The sequence below is a fragment of the Psammomys obesus genome, unplaced genomic scaffold, assembly GCF_907164565.1.
Source record: "Psammomys obesus unplaced genomic scaffold, mPsaObe1.curated_primary_1811, whole genome shotgun sequence".
NCBI lineage: Eukaryota > Metazoa > Chordata > Mammalia > Rodentia > Muridae > Psammomys > Psammomys obesus.
The window spans coordinates 1,797,218-1,822,162 of NW_026590571.1; the positions used below are offsets into that span (position 1 = coordinate 1,797,218).

Consider the following 24,945-nt stretch of genomic DNA (forward strand, 5'->3'; position numbering starts at 1 on the left):
TAGTTTTGTCATGGAATATTTTGTTTTCTCCATCTATGTCGATTGAAAGCTTTGCAGGGTATAGTAGTCTCGGTTGACATTTGTGATCTCTTAGAGTCTCCATGATGCTTGCCCAGGCCCTTCTGGCTTTCATAGTTTCTGATGAGAAGTCTGGTGTGATTCTGATAGGTCTACCTTCATATGTTACTTGGCCTTTTTCTCTTGCTGCTTTTAATATCTTTTCTTTGTTCTGTAGATTTAGTGTTTTGACTATGATGTGACGTGATGTGTTTCTTTTCTGGTCTAGTCTATTTGGTGTTCTGTAGGCCTCTTGTATATTTATGGACATCTCTTTCTTTAAGTTGGGAAAATTTTCTTCTATGATTTTCTTGAAAATATTTTCTGGACCTTGGAGCCTGGAGTCTTCTTTTTCATCAATTCCTATTATTCTTAGATTTTGTCTTTTCATAGCATCCTTGATTTCTTGGATATTTTGTGATTGGAATTTTTCTGATTTTACTTTTTCTTTGAGAGAAGTATCAATTTCTGCAAGTGTGTCTTTAGCTCCAGAGATTCTCTCCTCCATCTCTTGTATTCTGTTGGTGATGCTTACTTTTGTGGTTCCTGATCTTTTCTCCAAGTTCTCCAGCTCAAGAGTTTTCTCATTTTGTGTTTTCTTTCTTGATTCTAATTCTGTTTTCATGCCTTGCACCATTTCTTTCATGTGTTTGAATTTGGATTCCTGTCTCTCTACGATAGACTCTATTTCTTTGTTCATTTCCATTTTGTATGCCACTAATTTTTTCTCTACTTGTGCCTCTATTTGTTTGGCTATGTTTGCCTTTGTTTCTTTAAGGGTTTTGTCTATTTCTTCTTTCTTTACCTCCAATTGACTGGCCAACTCTTTGAAAGATTTGTTCATTTCCTCCTTATGAGCCTCAAATAATTGAGCAAGCACGGCTTTAAGGTCATTTTCCTGTGCTTCTGATGAATTGGAGTATCCATCGATTTTGGGGTTTGCTGGTAAAGTCATGATGTCCTGATTTATGTTGGAAGTGTTCTTTCGCCTACCCCTGGCCATTGGCTTATCTGAGACCTTCACTGTTTGTTTTTGGATTCTGCTGATCAGACTGGTACTGTCTCTCTCTCGAGTCTGGAGAATTCTTCAGGAAGTTGAGAGAGGTCCGGTGTCCTTAGCATATGCTGAGGACTAGCTGTACATGTGGGAGGAAAGTACGCAGGCGCAAACAGAGGCAACTGCAAGCATGCGTGCATGCGTGTGTGTGTATACGTGTGTGTGTGTGTAAGTGGGTGTGGGCGTGTGTCTTGAAGGGACAGAGTGATGGCTAATGTTGAACCCTTGAGTGTGTGGGAGGGGCTCTGCAATGTATATGTCGCAGGCGCTAGTGATGATCACAGCGCAATTTCTGGCATTAACTGCCTTAACTCCTCAATTAGACCCACAGAGCAGGAACTTCAATGTTCCAAGTGCCCATCTGTTTCCCAAAGTGGGTATATGGGTGAGAGGGGGTTCGATGCCTGGCTTCTGTTTTAGAAGGACCCAGGATCAGTGGAGCTGCAGATTCTCAAGGGTGCACTCACTTACAGGCAGGACACTTGGCAGAGATCGGCGTATCTGGGCTCTCTGCTCTGTGGTTTGGCCCTGCTTCTTTGATGTGCTCCGCCAGTTCCGTGCTGCTGTCACTGCCAGGTTATGAGGTCTTGCTGCAGCTGGAGATTTCAGGGTGGTCACGTCAGTAGGAATCGGGGTAACCAGCCTTTCTGTTCTCTGGTTTGGCCCTGGTTAGTCTTAAATTGGAGGGCTGATGTGCCCCGCCAGCTCAGTGCTGCTCTGCCGCCAGGTTAGAAAGTCCCGCTGTAACTGGAGACTGGGTTGCTAGTCCAGATGCTTTCTGGGAAGTCCTGGGGTCTCTTCACTGTGCTCTCCAAGCTTCGGAGGCCCAGCGCCTGGTGTGTCTAGCTTATATGGCGTTTCTGTCTGGTTTTGGTGAGTATATAGCGTATTCTCTGTCACTGTGGGATTGGGCGGGCTGTACCGTCAGTGATGGCGCTCCTGCGGAGCTAGTATGGCGTCTAGCAGACTCGGGCCCTGGGAGGATGGTGCAGCAGCCGCGCGGGAATCTGGGGCTCTGAGACACAGTACTGCTGGCCTTTGCAGATAAAGGGCTTGGGGCTCCGCCTCAGTGGCTGCAGGCCCCAGGCAGTTAGGTCTGCGCTGAGAAAGGCAAGTCCGCTGTGCCAAAGAGGAGGGAGGTCTGGGGGAGGGGAGTGCAGAGAGATCAAAGGATCGTTTCTCACCTTCCCCAAACAAGTCCCTGAGTGATCTGAGACCAAGGTTTTCACCTCCTGCGATGTTCCCTGTTGTTTAGAAACTCTCTCCGTTGTTTCCCTGGCTTCAGAAGTTCTTCCACTCATCAACTCAGAACTTTATCTCTTCCACAGCTTGGAAACTGTGTGTGCTAGTCGCCATCTTGTCTCCGCCCCTCCGACCTATCTCTCTTATGAACATTGATGCAAAAATACTCAATAAAATACTTGCAAACCAAATCCAAGAACATATCAAAGATATCCACCATGACCAAATAGGCTTCATCCCAGGCATGCAAGGGTGGTTCAATATAAAGAAATCCATCAATGTAATCCATCATATAAACAAACTGAAGGAGAAAAAAAACACATAATCATCTCCTTAGATGCCAAAAAAGCATTTGACAAAATTCAACACCCATTCATGTTTAAAATCTTGGAGAGATCATGGACACAAGGCACATACCTAAACATAGTAAAGGCAATATACAGCAATCCTATAGCCAACATCAAGCTAAATGGAGAAAAACTTAAATCAATCCTTCTGAAATCAGGGACAAGGCATGGCTGCCCACTCTCTCCATATCTCTTCAATATAGTACTTGAATTCCTAGCCAGAGCAATAAGACAACTAAAGGAGATCAAGGGGATACAAATTGGAACAGAAGAGGTCAAAGTATCATTATTTACAGATGATATGATAGTATACATGAGTGACCACAAAAATTCAACCAGAGAACTCCTTCAGCTGATAAACACCTTCAGCAAAGTGGCTGGATATAAAATCAACTAAACAAAAAAAAATCAAAAGCCTTCCTGTATACCAAAGGCAAAAAGGCCGAGAAAGAAATCAGTGAAAAAAACACCCTTTACAATACCCACTAATATCATAAAGTGTCTTGGTAAGACAAGTGAAAGACCTGTTTGATAAGAACTTCAAGTCTCTGAAGAAAGAAATTGAAGAAGATATCAGAAGACTGAAAGATCTCCCGTGCTAATGGATTGGTAGGATTAACATAGTGAAAATGGCTATTCTGTAAAAAGAAATCTACAGATTCAGTGCAATTCCTATCAAAATACTAGCACAATTCTTCATAGAACTTGAGAGAAAAATTATCAACTTCATATGGAGAAACAAAACACCCCGCATTTCCAAAACAATCCTGATCCTGTACAACAGATCATCTGGAGGCATCTCCATCCCTGATCTCAAGCTGTACTACAGAACAATAGTAGTAAAAATTGCATCATATTGGCATAGAAACAGAATGGTGGATGAATGGAACTAAATAGAAGACCCAGAAATAAAACCACACACTTATGGATACTTGATTTTTGACAAAGAATCCAAAACCATTCAGTGCAAAAAACACAGCATCTTCCTATCAAACGCAAGCAACCGACTCAATGTAATTCCCATCGAAACAGTAACATAAATCTTTACAAACATTGAAAGAACAATTCTCAACGTCATATAGAAAAAAACAAAACAAAACAAAACAGAAAACAAGCATAGCTAAAATAATCATTTACAATAAATCTGGAGATATCTTCATCCCTGATCTCAAGCTGTACTATAGAGAAATAGTTGTAAAAATGGCATAGTACTGGCATAGAAACAGAGTGGAGGATCAATAGAACCAAATTGAAGACAAAGAAATAAAACCACACAACTACGGACATCTGATTTTTGACAAAGGAGACAATACAATACAATAGAAAAAAGATAGCATATTCAACAAATGATGCTGGTCTAATTGAATGTCTTCATGTAGAAAAATGGAAATAGATCCATACTTAACACCCTGCACAAAAGTAAAGTCCAAGTGGATCAAAGACCTCAACATAAAACCAGACACACTAAATTTGTTAGAAGAAAAAGTGGGGAAGGGCCTTGACCTTGTTGGGACAGGATTAACCTTCTTGAACAGAACAACAGCAGCACAGGCCCTAAGAGCAACAATCATTAAATGTGACCTCATGAGACTGAAAAGCTTCTGTACAGCAAATGACACAGTCATCAGAACAAAACAACGGCCTACAGTCTGGGAAAAGTTCTTCACCAACCCCACATCTGACAGATGGCTAATATCCAAAATATATAGAGATCTGAAGTTTAAAAACATCAAACAATGTAATCCAATTAAAAAATGGGGTACAGAGCTAAACAGAGAATCTCAACAGAGGAATATCAAATGGAAAAGAAACACTTAATGAAATGCTCAATGTCCTTAGTCATCTGGGAAATGCAAATCAAAAGGACCCTGAGGTTCCACCTCACACCTAACAGAATGGCTAAGTTCAAAAACTCAAGTGATGATTCTTGCTGGTGAGGTTGTTGAGATAGTGGAACCCTCCTCCATTGCTGGTTGGAATGTAAACTTGTACAACCCCTTGGTAACCAATCTGAGGTTTCTCAGAAAATTAGGAATAGTAAGATATATAAGATTTTCAGAGGAGTAAATTGATATCAAATTGTAGTTGTATTTTCGGGATGTTTAAATATATATATATATATATATATATATATATATATATATATATATATATATATATATATATATATATATATATATTCCTCCCTTTCTGGGGCTTTTGAAAGCAATTAATCTTGGTTAGTAAAAACTTTTTGATAAAACTGCTTACAAAAAAAATTTCATCAGATTTCCTTTATGTGTCTCCACTGTCTAAGTCTCTTGCTATATATCTCAGGCTGGCTGTGTATTCTCCTTGCATTTTTTCAGAGTGACCTCAAATAGAATAAAGTCTCCAGTTTAGAAAATACTCTCATGGATGTTTGGGTTTCTTATTGGTTCTATGTCGTTCATTCAATATAATAGAATTCAAGAGCTTATTTCTTTTTTGAAGTTTGAATTAATTTGTCAAATATTATTTGATGTACTAGAACTTCATATAAACACATTCATCTCTGGGAAAATGCTTACTGAAATCCATTGAAGTAAATAATTTTTTTTTCTTTTGCCTGAGAGCTCTCCTAAGCTTAATGTAAAATTATATAATAGTACAGGATGTGAACACATTCTGATTCTGAACAAAATGTTCAAATCAATGTCTGTAGTATTAATTAAAAATCAACTCAGAATTATTTGATTATAATTTAGAAGATATTTTGCCCCTTTGGCTTCTTTCCCAAACCATATTGCTACCTCTTTTCTTTTCCCAATATTAAAAGAATCACAACAATTGTGGCAGAGATGGAATCATATGCCCTCTATTATATATTATTGGTCATAAAATTAGAGGAAAAGTAGGTCAAAGACATTTAAATAATCAAGAGACTAACAGAAATAAACTGAATGTCAACTTGAGGAAATTGCCTTCCTATCTGATTCATTCTTCTCAAAAGCCCTACTGAAAGTAAAAATGTTACTCTTAAAGGAGAAACAAGAAGGTGAGACTTGAACTATTTTCTTTCTCTGAGAAGACAAGCTATACAAGAAATCTTGACCTTTTGTCATAGGAAATAGTAGATTAAGTATACATATTATAAAATATCAAAATCAAATAGTTATTGTTAATTAAAATTAGGATTTTTCTCAAAACAATGTGAGAAGTATTTTACTGGAAGAATTAAACTGGATATTCAGCAGAGGACAATATGATCTTGTTCTCTTTGTGAAAGTAAAGACAATTCTTGGTTTCTGTCTCTGTTTAATTAAGGGAAGAGTTTCTTATTAAACTGAGATAAAGTAGGGTATTGAAAATAAAATAATCATGATTAGATATCCTGTTTTCTTTTGTGTTTTACAACATTCTGAGGTTTCTTTTGATTGTTTCTTTTAACCATTGATTACATTATTTTTAATCATGTCCATCAACAACAATCATAAATGAGCTCATGAAAGAACTGTGCCATTTTCTATTCTAATGATTTAGCTCATATTTATTTTTTTAGGTTGAGTGCAAAGGATATCACAGAGTGGTTAATTTAAAATATAATATAGGACTGGCAAAGTGTTTTGGTGCCTAAGGGTGATTTGACACCAAGCCTGACAGTCTGAGTTTCATCACTGAAACCCACATGATGACAAGAGAGAAACATGCTAGCTGTTTTCTGATTTCCCCATATGCTCTGTCACACACAAACATGCATTCACACAAATACACCTACAAAATAAATACATGTATTCCTACAAGTTGAAGAATAAGTTTTCATTCTCATGTTTCAAAGGAACCTATCTTTCATCTCTAGAGTACTCACACATGGAACTTGTGATATAGGTCATTTAAAACATCTCTACTGCAAAAGGTTATAAAGTCCATTTGCTACATAGGTCATTTAGTTATAGAGAAATATTAAATGATAATGATTTCTAAACAATGAAAAATCTTTCTCAGTAAACAAATGTGCTATTAACCTAAGCTACCTACCAAAAGAAATAGTATCCTGTAATTTTTTAGTCCTGATGGCAAGAGGAACTATATTAAACCTGATGAAAGTAGGCATGTGATACACAGTAGTAAGAAATGTTTAAATTACTGGAATAGTAGATCTCTAATTATGGTTACAACTATATTTAACTGGATTTATTTAATTAACTAAATATTCCATAATGAGTATAAATATATTGATGTAATACTTTTATGCAATAAATAATCATACACATTGCTACATCATTTAGAAAATCATCTTACTGATTTTCAAATGTTTTTAAAAGTGTTGGAAAAGAGAAGCAGAAAGACACACATGGTATATTCTCACTCATAAGTGGATATTCGACATATAGGATAAACATACTAAAATCTGCACTCCTAAAGAAGTTAATCAAGAAGGAGGACCCTAGGTAAGATGATCAGTCCTCATTCAGAAAGGCAAACAGGCATTGGAAGAATGAGAAAACAGGGAACAGGACAGGAACCTACCCCAGAGGGCCTCTGAAAGGTTCCACCCAGCAGGGTATCAAGGCAGATGATGAGTCTCATTGCCTAACTTTGGGCAGAGTGCAAGGAATCTTATCAAAGGAGATAGAAAGACTTGGAGGGGACAGGAGCTCCACAAGGAGAGCAATAGAACCAAGAAACCTGAGTCCAGGGGTCTTTTCTGAGACTGATGTTCCAACCAAGGACCTTGCATGGAGATAACCTAGAACCCCTGCACAGATGTAACCTATGGTAGCTCAGTATCCAAGCGGGTTCCCTATTAAGGGGAACAGGGGCTGTCTTGGACATGAACTCAGTGGATTACATCTCTTTGATCACTTCCCTATGACATGTGGGCAGCCTTACCAGGCCACAGAGGAAGATAATGCAGCCAGTCTGATGAGACTTGTTAGGTTAGGGTCAGATGGAAAGGAAGGAGGACCTCCCCTATCTGTAGACTGGAGGAGGGGCATGGGAGGAGAATATGGAGAGAAGTTGGGATTGGGAGAGAACAATACAGGGGACTACAGCTGGGATACAATATAAATAAAGTGTAAAAAAGAAAAAGAAAGAGAGAGAGAGAGAGAGAGAGAGAGAAAGAAAGAAAGAAAGAAAGAAAGAAAGAAAGAAAGAAAGAAAGAGAAAGAAAGAAAGAAAGAAAGGAAGGAAGGAAGGAAGGAAGGAAGGAAGGAAGGAAGGAAGGAAGAAAGAAAGAAAGAAAGAAAGAAAGAAAGAAAGAAAGAAAGAAAGAAAGAAAGGTGTTGGAAAAGGAGAAGCTCAAATCAGAACAAAGTAGAATGACACATTTATATGACAATGCCATAATGAATGCCATTACTTTGGATGATAACTTTAAAAACAAGCAAGCAAACAAACAAACAAACAAAAAATTGGTATAATACTGTAATTTCAGCAATCAAGATGCTGAGGCAGGCAGATGACTGAAGTTCAAGGCCTGCACAGTCTTCACATAGCAAGTTGTAGGTCAGCCAGGAATTCACAGCAAGACCACATCTCACAAAACCACAAATAGAGTTTTAAAATAACTATTTTAGCATTGTCTCAGGGAGTTGAAAAGTAAGGTGAAAGTTGATCTGAATCATATATTTATTTAAATAAATAAGGTAGTTTTAAAGGTTTATGACATCCATGAATTAAAAATGGCAAATAATTATATCAGCTAATATTCTTTAGAAATCTAATAAGTACACCCAGTTTCTTTTTGCCTCTCTAGATATTTCAAGGTAAATTCATATTTAGTAACCACCATGGAAATAACTAATTAGCTTGTGTCTTATCATGGAAATAAAAGTACTTGGGGATGTTTCTCTTTATATCATATCTTTAGTAAATACCCTTTAGATGCTGGACACTGAATTAGAGATTCGGAGTGCCTTTCTTCATAGAATTTGGTGTACCAGTAACAACATATTTAGAAGACATTACATGGCAGAACATATCAAAACCAGGTTTCTGAAAGCTAAAGTGCAATGAAACATCTTAAAAGAAACTTGAGAAAAAGAAAATGTTACTCTAAGGGGAACAATTCAAATAGCAATTTCCTTCTCAGAAGCCACTAAAGTTAGATAAAAATGATGAAAGAAAAAGCACTATGAATCACGAATTTTACATTCAGCAAATTTATCCTTTGTTATTGAAGAAAAAATGAAAACATTCTCATATTAAGCAAAGCTATGAGAATGTTTTATCAGCAGGGTTATTATTATAGTACTGCTAAGGCATACATTCTGAACAGATAAACATAAAAGTGGCTAATAACTTCAGGAAGAAATGAAAGCAAGAAAATGGGGGAATTATGACTAGGCATAATAGACTACCATCCTCATAAGTTCTTTAAAGTTTCTTTGAAATTTATGTATTTTCAGTATACATATAGAGGAAGAAAATAGGAAAAGCAGACATGAAATAAAAGACAATTCTACAATTATATTTAGTAAAGTCTAGACTTCTCTTTTATCAGTTGATAGATCAGCATTTGGCTATAGTTTAGTTGTTCAGCACTTACACAGTATGTACGAAGACCTGGAATCAAGATAAGAAGAACAACTGAATAGAAAGTTAGTAAGAAAAGCAAAAAGAATGAGTACTATTCTCAACCAATGGGGTCTAATAGATACTTAACCTCAGCTTTTATTTTGTTGATTTATATTTTGTACATGGGTATTTTAACCACAAGTTACAAAAAAACTTGGAAAATTAAACTTATAAAGGGTATTTTTCAGATATCACAAGAATCCTAAAAAAATCATTTAAAAAAGACCAGAGAAGCAAAGCATGGTGGCCATGCCTTTAAGCCCAGTACTCAGTGAGGCAGAGGAAGGCAGATTGCTGTGATTTCAAGGCTAGCCTGGTTTATTAAGAGAGTCTAAGAGAGCCAAGAGTACAGAGAAACCTTGTCTCAAACAAACAAAAAAACATTAAAAAAACAAACAACCAAACAAAAACTAGAGAAATTTTCATTTCTTGTCCATATTAAATTTCATTCCACATTTCAGCATTGATTATACTCATAAGACCAGTTACATGAATCTTCATACTAATACCTTGTCTGACTTGTCAGTTGAAATTCCGTAATAGATGTCTTGAATAAACCTATTCCTTGGATGTCAATGACATCCTCCACTTCAGGCTCAGTAGCAATCAATGTTATAGGAAATTTCCAGATTCCATATGATAAGCACTCAATTTTCAACGCGATATGAGTCCTTGAATACAAAAGGAGATTTAAAAAAAATACAACAGGGAGACAAGAAAAATATATATAAAAGAGCTAAAGTCAAAATGAAAGTCTCTCTTCAGTTCAGCCAAAAATGAATGGGAACATTTTAATGTTAAAAATCTAAATGATTGTTATTTGTTGTTTATGAATGATTTTGTAGTTAATAATTTACAGAATAATTGTACCATTTGGTAATTATTTTGTGGGTCCTCTTATCTACTCTGAAAAGCTCAGTAATTGTTGCAAAACTGACTGCACATTTTCTGTAGCCAACAAAAACTATCAATGTACTTAGTAAGTTATAGGTACATTCCAGAAAAATGGTCCAATGATTTTTTTTTAATTTTCATTAAAATCCCTTTTATAGCTTATTAGCTAGAAATTATATAGCTCCAAATGTTTTTGCATAGAATCAAACAAATAATGTAATCCAAATATTTACAGACAGAAAAAAAAACACACCAAATTAAAAAGAGTACCAATACTATATTTAAGAGAGAAGGGAGTTATGTTTACCTGAATGGTTTTCTTGGTGCAAATATTAAATTGAAAGTCAATGAAATTAATTCTTGTTTTATGTTAAATCGTTTTCTGTACAAATATAATGTTACAGAGGAACCCAGGCAAGACTTCAAATCTTCAGATTCAAATTATATTTCATACTCAAATTCTCGTCTTTTAGGAATTACTAGGAAAATGAAAATAAAAGTTTATGTCAGTTTAGCTCATTACACATAAACTGAACATCAATTAAACTGTCAACATTCATTTCTAAACAGTTTTTTTGTCTTTATAATTGTTTTATTATTCATTTTACACCTCATGTACCTTCTTGCAGGTTTTCATTAAAGGAAAAAAAAAGGAAATTTTGTTTAGATTTATTTTCATAATATTCACTACAATACCAGTTGAATAATACTATGAGTAATTTTGTTAAAGAAATATTAAAATATACAAGCCATATCTCAAAATCTTTATTTACAATTCAAGCTTATAGAATAAGAAAAAACAAAAAAAAATCTGATAGCCAACATTAACTATGAAAAATAAAACTTTTACATGTGTGATATCTGATAAATATATATGCTAGCTTTAACTTTTATTTAAGCTTACCCAAAACTGAAGCAGCATGCCAAATGATTACATGAGTATATTTTATGAAAGAAAATCTTTACATTTTAATCTTAAAATGTTTTAGACAATAAGGTTAAAATGATATCTTAATGCAGCATGTCATCAAAAGATATTAATAGTATTTTAGTTACATATGAAAAGAACTAAAGTACAGAAACACCATGCATAAAAGAGATACAAACATTCACTAAATTACTCTTCATTTCCCAATGAAGCTCAAACTACAATTCTAGAAATTTGTCTTGTAAATATCACAGTCCATAAAATTATGATTTGGACTGTACTTAATAAAAAAAAATAGGGAGAGGTACAAGATGGCAGCACCAGAATGACACTGCATCTGAGGAGCAGGACAACATTTTTCATACAGTGACCACGAGACTGAACTCTGGGTCCTACAACAACAGCGATCCTGTTTCCCAGGTGAGAGGAAACTCCATGGTGTGGGAATCAGGCGGGTCCACTATCAGGTCACCCAGACAGAACCCAGAAGAGAACCCGGGTGGGTTGCACAAGCACTCAGTCGTCAGACCAGAGCAACACGCCTGTGTGTCCTGATCACCTTCCCAGGCTGAACGGTGGGCACAAAAACACCAGAGACTGACAGTACCAGTCACGAGAAAAACCCATAGGGAAGGAAGGAAATGGGACTGACCTCAGGTCACCCAGTCTTGCCCAGGAAAAGGTCCTGCAGAATGGCAGGTGGGCACTGCCAGCACTAAACTGGGCTCCAGCTGCGAGAAGAGACTTGCTGTGCACCCAACTCTCCGTTACAGGCAGAACTGTATGCCCCAGAACATCAGAGATTGGGAGGTCTTGTTGGGTGAAAACCAACAGGAAGCAAACTGAGACTGAATAGATCATCCAGTATATACCTAGAAAAGGTCCTGCAGACTTGAACGCATGCCAGCCCAGAGATCTGCTGTGCACCAACTAAACTCCTGCTGCTCCCATGAGAGCAGTACTAACATGCCACTGATTACTGCTGGGGTATTGGGGCACAGAGCTCCTACCTCAGACCTACAGAAGCCTGGGATCCCCGAGATCAACCCCCAGATACTGCTCCAAGGGGGAACCAGTTATCCCTAACAGAACTGACCAAACCATGGGACACCCTGATTACAGCAACAGCTCATTAAATTTACAGCAAGAAACCCAGAAGCAGGGGAGCTGTCTCCAGGAATTCTCCAGGTGAGAGGAGAGCCCTCTTGACTAACAAGAACCACAGTTACCACTCAGGTCTGTAGGCCTGAGGCGAGCTGTGGCAACACGTGAAAAACACTGGCCATTCAGTGACCATACCCAAAAAGCTGAGGAGGCTTCCTTCAGACCATCTTCCTGCCAAGGAAATTCTCTCCACCACAGGATTCCAGGAACCACCAGAAACTAACACCCAATACCTAAGATAGCCCAGTGGGTAGAGGCCAGTGTAAAAGCTCAACCAACAAAAGACAGAACATCTCTGGCATCTCTGGCATCTCCAGAACCGAGTTATCCAGGGTCAAGCAGCCCTGAACACCCTAGCATAATTGAAATTAAACAAGATGACCTAACATCTATGCTCATGAAGAGGATAATAGAGGAAACTAATAAAATGTGTAAAGAACTAGAGGAAGATAAAGTCAAACATATTATGGCAATCCTTAAAGAAATAGAGGAAGATCAAGACAGATTATGGCCATTCATAGAGAAATAGAAGAAGATAAAGAAAAAGAGATTGTGGCCATCCGTCATTAGCCATTAGGGAAATGCAAATCAAAATGACCCTGATATTTCACCTTACACCCATCAGAATGGCCAAGATGAAAAAGTCAAGTGACAACACATGCTGGAGAGGCTGTGGAAAAAGGAGAACCCTCCTTCATTGCTGATGGGAATGTAAAGTGGTACAATCACTTTGGAAGTCAATCTGGTGCTTACTCAGACAATTAGGAATAACGCTTCCTCAAGACCCAGCTATACCACTGCTAGATATATATCCAAAATTTGCTCAAGTACACAACAAGGACATATGCTCAACCATGTTTTTAGCAGCTTTATTTGTAATAGCCAGAAGCTGGAAACTACCCAGATGTCCATCAACAGAGGAATGAATACAGAAATTGTGGTATTTTCACACAATGGAATATTACTCAGCAATCAAAAATGAGGAAATCATGAAATTTGCAGGCAAATGGTAGGATTTAGAAAAGATCATTCTGAGTGAGGTATCCCTGAAGGAGAAAGACAAAAATGGTATATACTCGCTTATATAGACCTATAAGACATGATAAACATAATGAAGTCTATACAACTAAAGAAGATAATCAAGAAAGTGGACACGAGGTAAGATGATTAATCCTCACTTAGAAAGACAAATGAGATGTGCATTGGACAGATGACAGGAGTCTACCACAGAAGGCATCTGAAAGATCTTACCAAACAGCATTTCAAAACAGATACTAAGACTCATAACCAAACCTTCAACAGAAGGGGAGTTAGTATGATGGGAAAAGGATAGGAGCCCCACAGGGACCAAATATATCTGGGCACAGGGTTTTTTTTTTCTGAAACTGTTGCTCTAACCAAGGACCATGTACGGATATAACCTAGAAACTTTGCTTGGACAAAGCTCATGGTAGCACAATAACCAATTGGTTTCCCATAGTAAGGGAAACAGGGACTAATTCTGACAGGAACTCAATTGCAAGCTCTTTGACCCTGCACCCCCCAAGGGAGGAGCAGTCATGCTAGGCCACAGAGGAGGACTTTGCAGCCAGCACTGAAGATACCCAATAAAACAGGGCCAGACAAAAGGGGAGGAGGTCTCCCCGAATCCATAGACTTGGAAAGGGGCAGGGAGAAGCTGAGGGAGGGAGGGTGAGATTGGGAGGGAATAAAGGAGAAGGATATAGCTGAGATACAGTTAATAAAATGTAACTAATAATAATAAACAATAAAAAAGAAGCAAACATATGGCACATATGTATCCATATGTGTTAAAATTAAAAAAAAAAAATACAGGAAGTTGCAGCCAAATAGTTTGTGGCCTTAAGAGAGGAAATACTTACATCACTGAAAGATATAAAAGAAACAAAAGATTGTTCAAACAAATAGCTGAAGGAATTGAAGGAAAAACAGGAAAATACAGTCAGATAGGTAAAGGAAATCAACAAAACGGCTCAAGATCTGAAGATAGAATTAGTAAACAAAGAAAACACAAATGGAAGAAATTGTGGAGAGAAAGAACTTAGGGAAGAAAACAGGAACTGCAGAGGTATGCATAACCAATAGACTACAAGAGATGGAAGAAAGAATCTCAGGTGTGGAAGATACAATGGAAGAAATCGATGTATCCATCAAAGAAAATGTTAAATCTAAAAAATCCTGACACAGACCATCCAAGAAATTCAAGACAACATAAAAAGACAAAACCTAAGAATCAAACTAATAGAGGAAAAAGAAGATTCCCTCCTACAACGCCCAGAACATATTTTCAACAAAATCATTGAAGAAAATTTCCCCAAGGTAAGGAGAGGCCAGTAAGACTACAAGAGGCCTACAGAACACCCAATAAATTAGACCAGAAAAGAAAATCTTCCCACCACATAATAATCAAAAGAGTAAATATACAGAACAAAGAAAAAATACTAAGAGTTGCAAGGGAAAAAGGCCAAGTAACATATAATGGCAAACCCATCAGAATCACACCTGACTTTTCAACAGAGACTATGAAAGCCAGAAGGGCCTGGATGGATATCATGCAGACCCAAATAGAACACAGATGTGAGCCCAGGTTACTATACCCAGCAAAATTCTCAGTCCTCATAGACAGAGAAAACAAGATATTCAATGACAAAAACAAATTTCAACAATACGTACCCACAAATTCATCATTACAGAAGACACTAGAAAGGAAAATACAACCCGAGCATACTAGCTACTTTCAAGAAAACAAAGGAAATAATTAACCTCATTACAATAAAACAAAAAGTAGCCAAGCACAAAAACTTACTACCACAGCCAAAATCAAAATAAAAGGATCTAACAGCCACTGGTCATTAATCTCTTTCAATATCAATGGACTCAATTCTCCAATAAAAAGACACAGACTAACAGAATGGATGCTTAAAAAAGACCCAGTAATCTGTTGCATAGAAGAAACACACGTAAGTCACAAAGATAGACATTACCTGAGAGTAAGGGTTGGAAGACTGCTTTCCAAGCAAATGGACCCAAAAAGCAAGCAGGAGTAGCCATTCTAATATCTGATAAAATAGACGTTCAACCCAAATTAATAAAAGAGATGGGGAAGGAAACTTCATACTCATCAAGAGAAAAGTCCACCAGGAAGACATCACAATCCAGAACATCTATGCCCCAAATAAAGGGCACCCACATTTGTAAAAGAAACATTGATAAAACATAACATAGATACCCACACATTAACAGTGGGAGACTTCAACACCCCACTCTCAACAAAGGACAGGTCAACAAAACAGAAAGTAAACAAAGAAACAATAACTCTGACAGAGGTCATGAATCAAATGGACCTAACAGACATGTACTGAACCTTACACCCAAACACAAAAGAATTTACCTTCTTCTCAGCACCTCATGGAACCTTCTCCAAAATAGACCATCTGGTTGGTCACAAAGCTAACCTTAACAGATACAAGAAGATTGAAACAATCCCTTGTAACCTATTTGATCACCATGGAATATAGCTAGACCTCAACAACAACAGAAATAGCAAAAAGCCTACACACACATGGAAACTGAACATCTTGCTACTAAATGACAGCTGGGTCAGGGAAGAAATAAAGAAAGAAATTAAATTCTTCCTAGAATTCAATGAAAATGAAGGCACAACCTACCCAAACTTATGGGACACAATGAAAGGACCTCTAAGAGGAAATTTCATAGCACTAATTGCCTTCAAGAAGAAATTCGAGATATCTCATTCAAGCAAACTGATGGCTCACCTAAAAATCCTAGAAAAAGAAGAAGCAGACACACCAAAAAGGAATAGACTGCTGAAAATAATCAAACTCAGGGCTGAAATCAATAAATGAGAAACAAATAAAACAATTCAAAGAATCAGTGAAATCAGGAGCTGGTTCTTTGAGAAAAATCAATAAGACAGACTAACCCCTTAGCCAAACTAACTAAATGGCAGAGAGACACCACCCAAATCAGCAATGTCAGAAGTGAAAAGGGAGAGATAACTACAGACACTGAGGAAATCCAAACAATCATTAAGACTTACTTCAAAAGTCTATATGCCACAAAATTTGAAAATCTAAATGTAATAAACAATTTTACTAATCTATTTGACTTACCAAAGCTGAATCAAGACCAGGTAAATCAATTAAATAGTCCTATGTCTGCTAAGGAAATACAAGCTGTTTTCAAAAGTCTCCCATTCAAAAAAAGGCCAGGAACAGATTGTTTTCACCAGGGAATTCTACCAGACTTTCAAAGAAGAGCTAACTCCAATTCCTTTCAAACTATTCCACAACATAGAAACTGAAGGAACACTGCCAAACTCATTCTATGAAGCCACAGTCACCTTGGTACCTAAACCTCATAAAGACCCAACAAAGAAAGAGAATTTCAGGACAATCACCCTTATGAACATTGATGCAAAAATACTCAACAAAATATTAGCAAACCAAATACAACAACACATCAAAGGTATCATCCACTGTAGCCAAGTAGGCTTCACGCCAGTTATACAGGGGTAGTTCAATAAATGGAAATCAATCTATGTGATCCACCATATTAATAAACTGAAAGAAAAAACCCACATGATAATCTCCTTAGACGCTGAAAAATCATTTGAAAATATCCAACATCCATACAGGTTTAAAGTATTGGGGAGATCAGGGATACAAGGCACATACCTAAATATAGTAAAGGCAATATACTACAAGCCTATAGCCAACATCAATCTAAATGGAGAGAAACATAAAGCAATCCCACTGAAATCAGGGATAAGGAAAGGCTGCCCACTCTCTCCGTATCTCTTCAACATAGTTCTGGAAGACCTTGCTAGAGCAATAAGACAGTTGAAGGAGATCAATGGGAATACAAATTGGAAAGGAAGAAGTCAAAGTATCACTATTTGCATATGATATGTTAGTATACCTGTGAGACCCCCAAAATTCTACCAGGGAACTCCTACAGCTGATAAACACCTTCAGCAAAGTGGCCAGATACAAAATTAACTCAAAAAAATCAGTAGCCCTCCTGTATACAAAAGACAAAATGGCTGAGAAAGAAATTAGGGAAACAAAACCCTTCAAAATAACCACAAAAGACATAAAGTTCCTTGGTGTATCCCTAACCAAGCAAATAAAAGACTTGTATGAAAAAAAAATTCAAGTCTCTGAAGAAAGAATTAGAATAAGGTATCAGAAGATGGAAAGGTATCCCATGCTCATGGCTTGGCAGGATTAATATAGTAAAAATGGCCATCTTACCAAAAGCAATCCACAGATTTAATGCAATTTCCATCAAATTACCAACACAATTCTTTACAGACCTGGAAAGAAAAATTCTCAACTTTATATGGGAAAAAAAAAACCAGAATTGGTAATACAATCCTCTATAATAAAAGATCTCTGGTGGTATCCCCATCCCTGATCTCAAACATTACTACAGAATAACAGTAATAAAAACTGCATGGAACTGTCATAGAAACAGAATGGTGGATCAATGGAACCAAATAGAAGACCCAGAGATAAACCCACACACTTATGGACACCTGATCTTTGACAAAGATACCAAAACCATACAATGGAAAATAGATAGCATATTCAACAAATAGTGCTGGTCTAACTGGATGTCTACATATTTAAAAATTCAAATAAATCCATACTTATCAACCTGCACAAACTAAAGTCAAAGTGGATCAAAGACCTCAACATAAAACCAGACACATTAAATCGGTTAGAAGAAAAAGTGGGGACAACCCTAGAACTCATTTGTGCTGGAGACAACTTCCTGAACAGAACACCAACAGCACAGGCTCTAAGAGCAACAATCAATAAATGGGCCCTCATGAAACTGAAAAGCTTCTGTAAAGCAATGGACACATCATCAAAACAAAACAACTGCCTACAGATTGGGAAAGAATCTTCACCAACCATCTGCTTGACAGAGTGCCAATATCCAGTATATATATAAAGAACTAAAGAAGTTGATAAGCAACAAATCAAGCAATCCAATTAAAAAATGAGGAACAGAGTCAAGCAATGAATTCTCCATAGAGCAATATCGAATGGCAGAGAAACACTTAAAGTAATGCTCAACGTCATTAGCCATCAGGGAAATGTATATCAAAATGACCCTGAGATTTCACCTGACACCCATCAGAATGGCCAAGATCAAAAACTGTAGTGACAACACGTGCTGTAGCGGATGTGGAGAAAAGGGAACCCTCCTCCACTGCTGGTGGGAATGTAAACTTGTACAACCACTCTGTAAATCAATCTGGTGCATTCTCAGAAAACTAGGAATAGGGCTTCCTCAAGATCCTGGTATACCACTCCTAAGCATATATCCAAAAGAGCCTCAAGTACACAATAACGACATTTGCTCAACCATGTTTGTAGCAGCTTTATTTTTAAGAGCCAGAAGCTGGAAACAACCCAGATGCCCCTCAACTGAAAAATGGATACAGAAATTGTGGTACATCTACACAATGGAATATTACTCAGCAATGAAAAATAAGAAAATCATAAAATTTGCAGGTAAATGGTGGCAACTGGAAACGATCATCCTGAGTGAACTGTCCTAGAAGCAGAAAGACACACACGGCCAATACTCACTGATATACACATATGATATAGGATTAACACACTACAATCTGTACACATAAAGAAACTAATCAAGAGTGAAGACTCTGGCTAAAATGCTCAATCCCCGTCCTGAAAGGCAAAGACGATTCACATCAGAAGTTAAAAAAAGGGAACAAGTTAGGAACCTGCCACAGAAGGCTTCTGAAAGGCTCTGCCTTTCAGACTATCAAAGCAGATGCTGAGACTTATGGCCAACTTTTGGGCAGAGTGCATGGAATCTTATGAAAGGGATGGGAAATAGTAAGATCTGGAGAGGACAGGATTTCTACAAGGAAAGCAACAGAACCAAAAACTTTGAGCACAGGGGTCTTTCCTGAGACTCATACTCCAACCAAATACCATGCATGGAAATAACCTAGAACCCCTGTACAGATGTAGCTCATGACAGTTCAGTGTCCAAGTGGGTTTCATAGTAATGGGAACAAGGACTGCCTCTGACATGCATTGATTGGCCTGTTCTTTGATCACCTCTCCCTGAGGGGGGAGCAGCCTTATCAGGTCACAGAAGATGGCAATGCAGCCACTCCTGATAAGATCTGATAGTCTAGGATCAGAAGGAGGGAGAGAAATACCTCTCCTATCAGCGGACTTGGGGAGGGCCATGAATGGAGAATGGGGAGTGAAGGTGGGTTTGGGAGGGGAAGAGGGAGGTGTTTATGGAGGGATACAATGTGAATAAAGTGTAATTAATAAAAATTAAAAATATGATTTTACTTTATTCACAATGAAACCAATTTATATTTGTCTATGTTATATAAAAATTATTTATTTTTTTTATGTGTTATGCTTTGTCTGTCTACATGTTTGTGCCCATGTGTATGCTTGGTGCCAATGGAGGTCAAAAGAGGGCATCAGATCTCCTGGAGCTAGAGTTTCAGATGGTGGTGAACCATGATATAGTTGATAGGAATTGAACCTGGGTCCTCGTCTATAACAAGTGCTCTTATCCACTGAGCCATCTCTCCAGACCCAACACCTCCTTTTAAAAAGTAGTTAAAATTAATTTCTGCTGTTGAAGGGTGGACAAGATCTTAGATATGTCAAGTTCATGTTACATTTAATTATTAGTCACAAAACATACTAGTTTAACAGTTTGACTTAAAATCTCATAAAAGCTCCATTTTCTTTCTTCCCCCACCCCAAGTAAGTATGAGTTCATAAATTGCTGCTTTTTATCTTGTTGATAATTCAGATATTTCTATTCCTACTGACCACTTTAGTATTAATATTTAATATATGTGTAGATGCATGGATATTGTTGTTGTTGTTGGTGGTGGTGGTGGTGGTGGTGGTGTGTGTGTGTGTGTGTGTGTGTGTGTGTCTGTTCATAGATGACAGAAGAACTCTATTCCTCTGGAAGGGCTGGAAGGGCACTTAATTACTGAATCATGTATACCATATTATACCAAATATACCATATTTGGTAATATAAATCATTGTGTATACATGCATGTTTTCCTATTTTCTTTGAGAACTGAATGTAGAAAATCCACACAATAAGATATAACCAACTCAGAGAAAATGGTTTTAAAGTATTATGAAATATAATATTTTTATTTCATTCAAACAACAAAAGCAGAGTTTTTTTTTTTTTTCAGTGATAGAAACTGCATCCAAGGCTCTCAAACACTGACCTAAACTCTCTAAATTTATATAGTTAGGATGTGTTCCTGGTTTGGCTTTTCAAAATCTTTACAGCAGTGGTTCTCAAAGTTCCTAATGTTGCATCACTTTAATACAGTTCCTCATGTTGTAGTGACACCCAACCATAAAATTATTTCCATTTCTACTCCATAATTGTAATTTTGCTACTGCTATGAACAGTAACATAAATATTTGTTTTCAGAATATCTTAGGAAATCCCTGTGAAAGGGTTATTTGACTCCCAAAGGGATCCAATCCATATGTTGATGTTGAGAACTCTTCTTTATGGGACTAGAAGTATCAGAATTATTTTCAGAAGATTTTTATCAACAACCAGGGAGCAAGAAAAATGACTTAGTGTTTTAAAGGACTTGGATTTGCTTCTTAGAACCCATATAATGGTTATCAAGCATCCCAAATTGCAGTTCCAGGGGATTTAGTACAGCCCATACAGTCGTCAAGTATGTAGATATTACACAAGTATACATAGAGACAAAGACATTTGTCTACATAAATAAAACAAGAATTTAATGACTAAAATGTCAGCAAGTTTGAGAGCTATAATTTCATGCATAAGAAGGTGTTGTTACTGATTAGATATATGCTTATTAGCTAAGGACAAAGAAGGATAAGGGAAGATTTAACAAAATTTCAAAAGTAAGGAAAAGAGAAACCATTGAAATGGAAACCATTGAAATAAAAGTCCTTCATGGAGCTTGTAACTAATAGGAAGGAACTGACAATTAACTGTTAATATGAAAACCAGTACTTAGTAATAACTGTTCCCACCAAGAATTACAAAGTATAAGAAAACAGAAATAAAGACATGATATTAAGTATTACCATAGAGAAGACCACTGTACTAAAATTTGATCATGAGTGAAGGTTAGGTAAATGCAAATAGATATAAAATGCCCTCTATTCATTTGAGTAGCCCATAGGAATTGTATGTCATAAAATCTAGTGTAGGGTATCAGTCTCTGCAGGGGCCTCCAGGGCCTAGTGTTTCTGTTTTTGTTTTGTTTTGTTTTTTCATTCGTAAACAGTGTTTATTATTCAAATCATTTCATTCTCTTCCATTCTTAGATGATAATATGCTTATAATCTGAATTGAAGATAATGTTTTACTGATGTAATGTTACAGATAAGTTTATTTAATTACTAATGAGCTGAGTGGGGAATGTTTATGGTATGCAAAACTGGCAACAAACCTTGACCATCATATAAGAATGGTCAAAATCAACTCCAAAAAGTGTCATCAAGTCTTCATATATCATGGCCTAAGAACACATAGTCACATTAAACACATACAACATGCTTTCTTGAAATAAATCTCATTGTTGTTGCATTATCTAGAACCTCTAGATAATTCTCTTAGAAGACAGAACTTCAACATGATGTGCCATAAGTAAATAATGAGAACATGAAGAAGCATGGAACTTCAAAAATTACATACATATATTCTATTAAATATTTTAACATTAACGTTAGTAAAATATGTTGACAAAACAGGACACATTGCAGGTATATTTTCCACCCTTGGACTTGTACTCAGAAGGCTGACACATGAGAATCAAGACTTCAAATGTAGCCTTGAGTAATTACTAACATACAAGCCAAGTTTGAAAACAAACATCTCAAAGGATTTTGTGAAAATATGAAATAAAAAAGCACCATGCTTTCTCAGAGACACTTCTTTGAGAATTATGATCACACACTGCAAGACACAAACAAGAAATTGATAACATAGATGTTAAGGATCCCACTCTATACATTGAAGCAGAAAAATATCTATTACCAAGAGGAAATGTATTAGAAGATTAACAACAGCCACAGAAAGAATTATCAGAATGACCTAATAAACTTCTGTGAACGGATTTGCTCCACATTCAGCAAACTTCAATACCTAATCCAATATTTCAAAATACAGACCATAATCACAGTTGGTGGTATCCTGTATGACAATCTGTTTTTATTTTTTGTTTGTTTGTTTTTTGGTTAAGTTCGTCTCCTTTTGAAGCTCCTGTCTCCTCCATGTCTTTCTATCTCCCCTTTCTTTCAAAAGATTCCATGCCAGGGCGGGGCAAGATGGCTGCACCGGGAGGACTCTCATTCTGAGGAGCAGCACAGCAGGATTGGCACAGTGACCAGCAATCAGAACTCGTGGCCATAAAACACAAGGGATTTTGTTTCACAGGTGAGAGGATACCCCACAGTGGGGGATTCAATCAGCTTTAACTCACCCGGCTACACCGCGGAAGAGATCCTGGTTCCACCAGGCGCTTGGTCGCCAGCCCAGAGCTACCCGCCAGCGCAATCTGGTCATGGTCCCAGACTGAACTGTGGGCCCACAACACCATAGACTGGATTTCCCAGTCGAGAGATAACCCCACGGAGCAGGAAACAATTGGGACCGACCTCAGGTTACCCAGACATCCCCTGGAAAAAACTCGGGTTAGGCGGGTGCCCCAAGAGCCAGTCCGGACCCAGAGCCAGGACACAGGCACCTGCCTGCGCACCTGATTCGCCGCCTCAGATAGAACTGTGGGCACCAGGGCACCAGGGCACCAGACTGCGTGTCTCTGGCAGGAGGAAACCCCCAGTGGAGGGGGTCAGCTGCTCTAATGCTTAGGACACCCAGCACCAAAACACTTTCTGGACTCACGCAGACTCTAGTGCAGGCAGGAGCGCTGTGCTTTGCCACCATCATTGAGTTCCCCTAGGGCACTGGAACACACAGCTGCATCCTCAGACCTACAAAAGCCAGAGAGCCATTACAGCAGCCCTCAGATACTGTGCCAAGGATCAACCAGTTATTCTAAGCTAGACTGTCAAAACTGTGAGAATCCCTGGTCCTTCAAGAGGGCTGCACCCACAGCGTCTGGACCAGAGCAGTGCCTGCAGCCGCCATCCCAGACAGAGACACACAGCTTCTGGTCCAGAGTGAGGCACGCAGCCTCCAGACCAGAACCGTGCCCCCAGACGACAACTAAACCTAGGTGCACATTCTCCAGGTCCAGAGCGGAGCAATCAGCCTCTGGCCCAGAGACTTGCTGAGTGCACCTCCCACTTTCCCGGACAGAACTGTGTGCCCCAGGATAACAGACTGAGTTTCCCTGTTGGGAGAAAACCCCACAGCTCGGGAATCAGCAGTTTCTTCAAGAGGACTGTACATGGAAATGTAGTGAGCAGCAGCACACTAAATTTATAACAAGAAACCCAGCAGTGGGGCAGCTGTCTTGAGAAATTCTATGGGTAAGAGGAGTTTCCCCCCCTGCCTAACATAGACCACAGCTACTACTCAGGGCTATAAACCTGAGGTGAGCAGTGGCAACTCCTGAGAAACACTGGCCATACAGTGAACATAAAAAAAAAAAAAAAGCAGAGAAGGACTCCTTCAGGAAAAATCATCTTCCGGTCAAGGGGATACTCCTTACCTCAGGACTCTAGAAAGCACAGAAATTAACAGCCAACACCTAAATAAGCCCAATGGGTAGAGGTCAGCCTAAAAGCTCAACCAACAAAAGACGGAGCAATATGGCATCTCCAGAACCCAGCCATCCAGAGGCGAACAGCCCTGAACAATGCAGCATAATAGAAAATCAAGAAGATGACCTTACATCTATGTTGATGAAGAGGATAATAGAGGAAATAAATAAAATACATAAAGAATTAGAGGAAGATAAAACCAAACAGATCATGGCTATACGTAAAGAAATGGACGAAGATAAAGACAAACAGATTAGGGCCATCCGTGAAGAAATACGGGAAGATGCAGTCAAACAGCTTGTGGCCTTCAGAGAAGAAATAATTAAATCACTGAAAGAAATCAAAGAGACAGAGTTGAAGGAACTAAAAGAAAAAGAGGAAAATACAAGCAGACAGGTGAAGGAAGTCAACAAAACAACTCAAGACCTGAAGATAGAACTAGAAAAATTAAAGAAAACACAAATGGAGGAAATAATGGAGAGGAAAAATTTAGGGAAGAAAACAGGAACTACAGAGGTAAGCATAACCAACAGAATGCAAGAAATGGAAGAAAGAATCTCAGGTGTAGAAGATACAATGGAAGAAATCAACATATCTGTCAAAGAAAATGTTAAATCTGAAGAATTCCTGACACAGACTGTCCAAGAAATCCAAGACAATATAAAGACAAAATCTAAGAATAATAGGAATGGAGGAAAAAGAAGACTCCCTTCTCCAAGGCCCAGAAAATATTTTCAAAAAAATCATTGAAGAAAATTTCCCCAAGTTAAAGGAGAAGCCAATAAGGATACATGAGGCCTAAAGAACACCCAACAAATTTGACCAGAAAAGAAAATCCTCCTGCCACATAATAATCAATACAGTAAGTATACAGAACAAAGAAAAAATACTAAAAGCTGCAAGGGA

General features: G+C 37.8%; 1 protein-coding gene across 1 annotated transcript in view; it reads right to left on the reverse strand.

Moving 5' to 3' along the window:
• Window positions 1-24,945, reverse strand: part of LOC129677283 (cilia and flagella-associated protein 47-like) — a 603,052-nt gene that overhangs the window by 20,599 nt on the left and 557,508 nt on the right. The window contains 2 exon segments of the mRNA XM_055607932.1: window positions 9,753-9,914; window positions 10,445-10,616. Of these exon segments, the coding sequence (XP_055463907.1) occupies window positions 9,753-9,914; window positions 10,445-10,616 (334 nt within the window).